This window comes from Tupaia chinensis, unplaced genomic scaffold (genome assembly GCF_000334495.1).
Source record: "Tupaia chinensis unplaced genomic scaffold, TupChi_1.0 Scaffold144058_2, whole genome shotgun sequence".
NCBI classification, from domain to species: Eukaryota; Metazoa; Chordata; class Mammalia; order Scandentia; family Tupaiidae; genus Tupaia; species Tupaia belangeri.
In genome coordinates this window covers 420,474-426,251 of record NW_006203911.1, presented here as the reverse complement: position 1 = coordinate 426,251, position 5,778 = coordinate 420,474, and the positions used below count along the sequence as shown (strand labels likewise).

The 5,778-nt window shown below is 43.0% G+C and overlaps 1 protein-coding gene across 3 annotated transcripts in view; it reads right to left on the bottom strand.

The window, feature by feature from the left end:
* Window positions 1-5,670, bottom strand: part of SLC25A14 (solute carrier family 25 member 14) — a 55,285-nt gene extending 49,615 nt beyond the window's left edge. Inside the window, exons 1-2 of one of the 3 annotated variants that reach the window (XM_006165859.2) lie at window positions 5,497-5,563; window positions 5,120-5,366 (exon numbers count right to left, since the gene is read on the bottom strand). In XM_006165859.2, coding sequence (XP_006165921.1) covers window positions 5,120-5,194 — 75 coding nt within the window. In that variant the 5' untranslated portion in view covers window positions 5,195-5,366; window positions 5,497-5,563. Of the gene's footprint in view, window positions 1-5,119; window positions 5,367-5,496 lie in introns of all 3 variants that reach the window. The other 2 variants (XM_006165860.2, XM_006165861.3) reach the window with 2 other exon arrangements.
* Between the last annotated feature and the right edge of the window lie 108 nt (window positions 5,671-5,778).

Genomic DNA, 5,778 nt, shown 5'->3' with positions numbered 1-5,778 from the left:
GAAAATATTGGGTTGTTGGAAAAGTCATGACACATTTTTGCATAGAAAAATACACACTGACTTTTCCGACAACCCGGTAGTGTCTTTTCTTCCCTCTAAGACTTACTTCAAATATTCCTTTTTCAGAGCTTCACAGTATATATATTTCTGAATTTCAAAAGGAACTTCAAGTGGTTTATTGCACAGGAATGGAGATTCTGAAGTCAAACTATATAAATTTGAATCCTGGCTCCAGATTCAAATCCTGACTCCACCACTTACCAGTTCTGTGTCTTGGGCATGTTGTGAAAATTAAATAATGCAGGTAAAATATCTAGACAAGTGCCTGGAACTTAGCTCAATTACTCTTAGCTAATTGTCACAATTACATTTTTGAAAATGTAAGTACCCAGATTTACATGTTAACATGTGTGACTACCTCCCTCGTTGCCTAATCTGGGGTTATTGCCTTTGAGTCACAGTCTGTTTTTAGAGGACTTTTGCTTTGTTTTCACATAAGAAATTCTCTGTAACTAAGCAAAGAACAATCTTCCAGGAAGGATAGCAAATACACACACAGATGTTTTAGTTACAGGCCACACAAAAAATTAAGGAAATGTTCTTTAGAGCACAGTACATAAAGAGAAAAGAATAGGTAGCCATTTGGGAAGATAGTTTTGGAAAGGAATTCTGAAATTATGAAGTAGGAATAAACATTTTAAATATCAGCTGCAGGTTGAAATAAGTCTTGAATAGTAAATACTACCTTATCAACATTTTTAGCTATGTGCACATTTGAAGCTTAGAAATGATAGTAAAACAAGGCACATATGGGAAGAAAGTGGGGATGGAAAAGCAGAACCATGGTATACCCCTTCTCTGCTCTGTGGGACAAAAACTCACTCTTCAGGGACCAGCAGTTGGCGTAATGGCTATGTTGCTGGATTCCCACGTAGTCGATAGTGGTTCGCGTCCCGGACCCGGTGGCTTAAAACTCACGCCGGGCGCGTGTGCGTGCGTGCCCGAGATCCCGAGAGGAGAATGGAGGAGAAGGGATTGTGGCGTGGCCATCCCCCCTGGGAGGGGGTGATTTCTCGCTTTCTGTCTCTCTGTCTTTCCGGCAAGCACACGTGCCCTATAGCAAAAGAAAAAAAAAAAAAACTCAAAAAAAAATTCACTCTCCATCAATTTAGAGATTCTCCAAAATAGTTCTAACTCAGCAACAGGAAATATTTCAGACAACTGCTGTGCTTGTCTCCAAAACTTTCTCTTTATAAACGTTTTCAACTCTTCTCATTAGAGAGATTTCTATCCGAAATTTGTTACCTGTTATCCAGACTTTATTTTTTTTAAGATTTTTACCATAGGGCGTGTGCACTCACTGGAGAGAGACAGAAGGGGAGGTGTGCTGAGAGTGAGAAATCATCCCCCTGGGAGGAGGGGGGGATGCCACTCTGCAATCCCTTCTCCTCCACTCTCTTCTCAGGATTTTGGGAACACACGCACATGTGCCTGGTGTATTTTTCAAGCTTCTAGATCTGGGACTCAAACAGTGGAATTAACCATGTGAGATCCAGTGCCTTAACCACCATGTCACCTGCTGGCCCCCTATTACCCAGACTTTTTAAATAAGAAAGATGTGCTCAAGGTTCAGGGAGCAATAATTAATCAGTGAAAGGCATGGCACAGAGCCACAGTATGGAACAAAAAGACCAGTCACTGAGTAGGGTCAGTCACCCCCATGGTTCCCTAATAAAAGTTTTCACAAGTCTGATGTGGAATGAGAAAAATAAAGGCATCTAGTGTTTTGTTTTTGTTTTTGTTTTTGTTTTCCAGCTAAATGTCTTGAACTTAATGGACAACTTATTATTAAGGGATCATATTTTTCGCACTCCTAGAATATTAAGAAAATTACCTTTTTTTGTATGAAATGATAACACTTGGTAGCTGATTTTGTTTAGTATCTTTATTTGGCAAAATAAGACTGACTATCCTATATGTGTGCCTCCTCTCTGAACTTGTATTTTTTTGAAAAAAAAATTTTGTGTGTGTGGGCCAGAGAGACAGAGAGAGGGGGAGAGGAGAAAGCACCTCCCATGGGGCACAGTCACACAAGAATCCCTTCTCCTCCATCCCTCTCTTCTTCAAGGATTTTTGGCATGCACACATATATGCCTGGCATTTCTTCAGGCCACCATGTTTGGGACTTGAACCACACAGTCAGCCATGTGGGATCTTGCTGCCCCAACTGACAGGCCATGGAGCCAGGCCCCACCACACACTTAGATTTTACCAGTCCATGAAATTCAAAAGTCTATGGACCACTGGCCAGATCCAACCATGTCCTCCTGACCTATCGCAAAATCTTTCACCCAATGTTAGTGAAGAACTTTATGAAAAAATTCTGGGGACCAGCAGTTAGCGTAATGACTATGACACTAGACTCCCATGTAGTTGACCGCAGTTCAAGTCCCGAACCCAGTGGCTTAAACTCACACCGGGCATGTGTGTGTGTGTGTGTGGGCCTAGAGGAGAATGGAGAAGGGATTGCAGCGTGACGATCTCCCCTGGAGGGTGATTTCTCACTTTCTGTCTCTCTTTCTGGCGAGTGCACGCGTCCTATAGCAAAAAGTTCTCAAAAAAAAAAAATCTGTATTCATCGCTGATTAGTTCTCACTTTAGCTACTTCTTCCTCATACTGAGCCAAAAAACTATATTCCTCTAATTTTCACACAGTTTTTAGAGACAACATTGAACAAATCTATTCCTTTTCCCTGGAGAAGTCCTTCAAAAAACATAAAAATAGCTATCAAGTTTTTTTTAAGTTATCAAGTTTAGTTTTAATCTTTCTCAGACTAAATACCTATAATCATGTTCTTCATTTAATGTATATTTTATTATAGTAAAAATTGCAATCACTTTTAGAGAGGGCACATCACACTACTGAATGATTAAACTCACCTGAGACCTCCTGGTCTTTTACATAGGTTACATACATGCACAGATATTATGTCATACCTATTCTACAGATACTGTTTGAATACTTCACGTACCCCTTCTATAGCTTAATCTCAGGCCTAAAAGTAATGACAAGGATAAGGCTTATCTTCACACTGCCCCATATTATTTCCTTTCTTAGCTAAGATCCCTGAAGGGAGACACCATATCTCACAGTACTTTTTTTTTAAGAGAGATTTTTGCTATAGGGCATGTGTGCTCACCGGAGAGAGAGAGAGAGACAGAAAGCAAGAAATCGCCCCCCAGGGGGGATGGCCATGCTGCAATCCCTTCTCCATTCTCCTCTTGAGATCTTGGGCATGCATGCGTGAGTTTTAAGCCACGAGATCTCGAATTCAAACCACAGTCCACCACATGGGAGTCCAGCAACGTAACCATTATGCAGTCTGCTGGTCCCCTACAGCACTTTTTAAAATCCCCTCAATAGTTTGCACAGAATTGAGTACATATCCACTAAACAGTTGGTTTTCCAGTGACATCCTTTGCCTGTGTGTGCAGCCTGTATGTAAAAGATTACAGGAAGCCACAGGGCAACTTACTGGACCTGGCAATGCTACACACCCTCTACATAACACTCTTCTGATTCCCAGGTACTCTCTGCCTACCAATCCTCTTCCCTTGCTTTTGTTGCAGAGAATTACATGTGTGAAATACCCCAAGCCATCTAAAAACTACTCTGACTTGTGGGGGCGAATCCCAGATATAGGTAAAAGGAGAGAAATGAGATCTAAGTTAAAATACAAATACAGTACCTTAAATATTTTTATTGCATAAAGAAGCTAGTGAAAATTGCCTTCAAAATGCAGACATGTATTCTGAAGATCTGACTAAGAAAACTTAGCGTAATGAGTGAAAATATCTCAGGATACAAGTTACATAGTTCCATGTGACTTCAAAGATCTGGTCAGGAAACTCTGGGTGCCTTTCTTACTTTCTCCTTTAAGAAAGAATAGGTATTAGAGATTCTGATTCAGACGGCAACAATAGAAAATCAAGTAAGTATTTATTGAAGGCATAATAAGTGCCCAAGTCTGTATGTACTAGAGATATAATTATCATGTTAAAAAAAAAAAGCACAGGAATATGTTCTAACACCAAAACGCTATTTACCATTGAACCTGCATTTCCTGGATAATCAAGGTAATGAGACAGAGATAAAAGCTGTATGAAATATAGTACTTGCCTTTTAAGAGTTTATAATCTGGTGGGAAAAAAAAAATCCAAATAGTTCATTAGAGAAAATTTCAGTGCTCAACTCTGTAATAAAAACTATGAGACCAAGAAGAGCATGGAAAAGGACACAATCAGCATGGGCTTAAATACTTTGAAAAGGCTTGTGGAGGTGAAAGAACTTGAATTAAGCCTTAGACGGAGGGCAGACAGACTCTGGATAGGTGCAGGTAGGAGAGAGGAACGGGATAGGAGCCAAGATGAATGGACACACGAATGTGGAAACGAGCACAGCACATGCAGGCATGCACTGGTACGGCTTGTGCTGGCAAAGAGAGGAACCTCAATGGAACACAGAATTCCCTTGTTGACTAAAACAACGGATGACAAGTACGATAAGGAGTAGGTTGTGCGGAAAGGCCAGGAACCAATGTGCATGGTGTGTACATGGGGGGGTGGGGGGGTTGCTCTAAGTTTTTTAACAGGGAAATGAATTAAGAAAATGCCCCACATTTTAAGTAGCCTATTAGGGCTGCAGCAAACACAGTGGATTACAAACAGGAAGGCATAGTGCGAGCTGATACAGACATGGCTGCTTGTTGGCAATGAGGTTGGGCATAAACTTCTGAAATGGAGACACAAAGGAACTTAATGATGTACGGAATGAAGACAAGCAAAGAGTTCATTATGATTCCAAGTATCTCTACTCTAAAAAACATCAAATAAAACCCCAAGAAGGAATCACTGCCAAAAAACTATAAATGTCCCTGCTGCTATCTTGCCTGAGAAACTTAAGCACGTTGATCATAGCTGTCATCCCAATCAAGTAAATGAACTGCTTTTTAATAGATGCCTTCAACGCCTTCGTCTAGGAGTGGCAGAGGGAAAAAACTGAAGGGGAGCATCTTTCAACAGCATCCCTCACACTAATACAATGGAGGTGTTTGCTTACTCCGCTTACAATCACGGCCGCCGTTGCAAACTTCACCCTTAGAAAAATTAGGATTATTCCGGGAAAGATACCCATTCACCCTCTGGGTAGCAGGATCTTGCCAGTTCCTCAGCTGTCAGAGCGAGTTCGTGGAGAGAAGGGAGGCGCCTGAAGGAGGCGGCCTCCCAAGGGGGTCGAGGAAGCAGGGTTCAATCGAAGAAGTAAAACCACCGATGCCAGAAGAGTGAAAGACAGGGAAGGGACTCAGCTGAGGGGAGAGAGAGACCAAAGGACCGTTAAGCCCCTCCCAGGCTGGGAACCAGGCCAACCCGGCCCCGCGCGGCCTGGCGCGGCCCAGCCCCGCTCCCCAGCCTGGAAGTCCAGGAGCTCCCGCTCACCTGCTCAGGCTCATCGGACGACTGGGAAGCCGAGGATCCCACAGTAGGAAACGCCACCGCAACGCCAACCCGGAAGCATTGAAACCGACGGAAGTAACCAAGGCGTCGCCTTGGAAACGATGGCGCAGCCATTGCAACTCCGCCCCCTCCAAACCTAAAAAAGAAGGCGCGAAATAAGAGGCGGGCACTGCATGGACCTCAGGGCGAGAGAGAGGCTGCCTGCGCAAAGGCCCCGCAGGGGCAGCTCGACTTCGGGGAGGGAGCTACGGCATGCGAACCGGA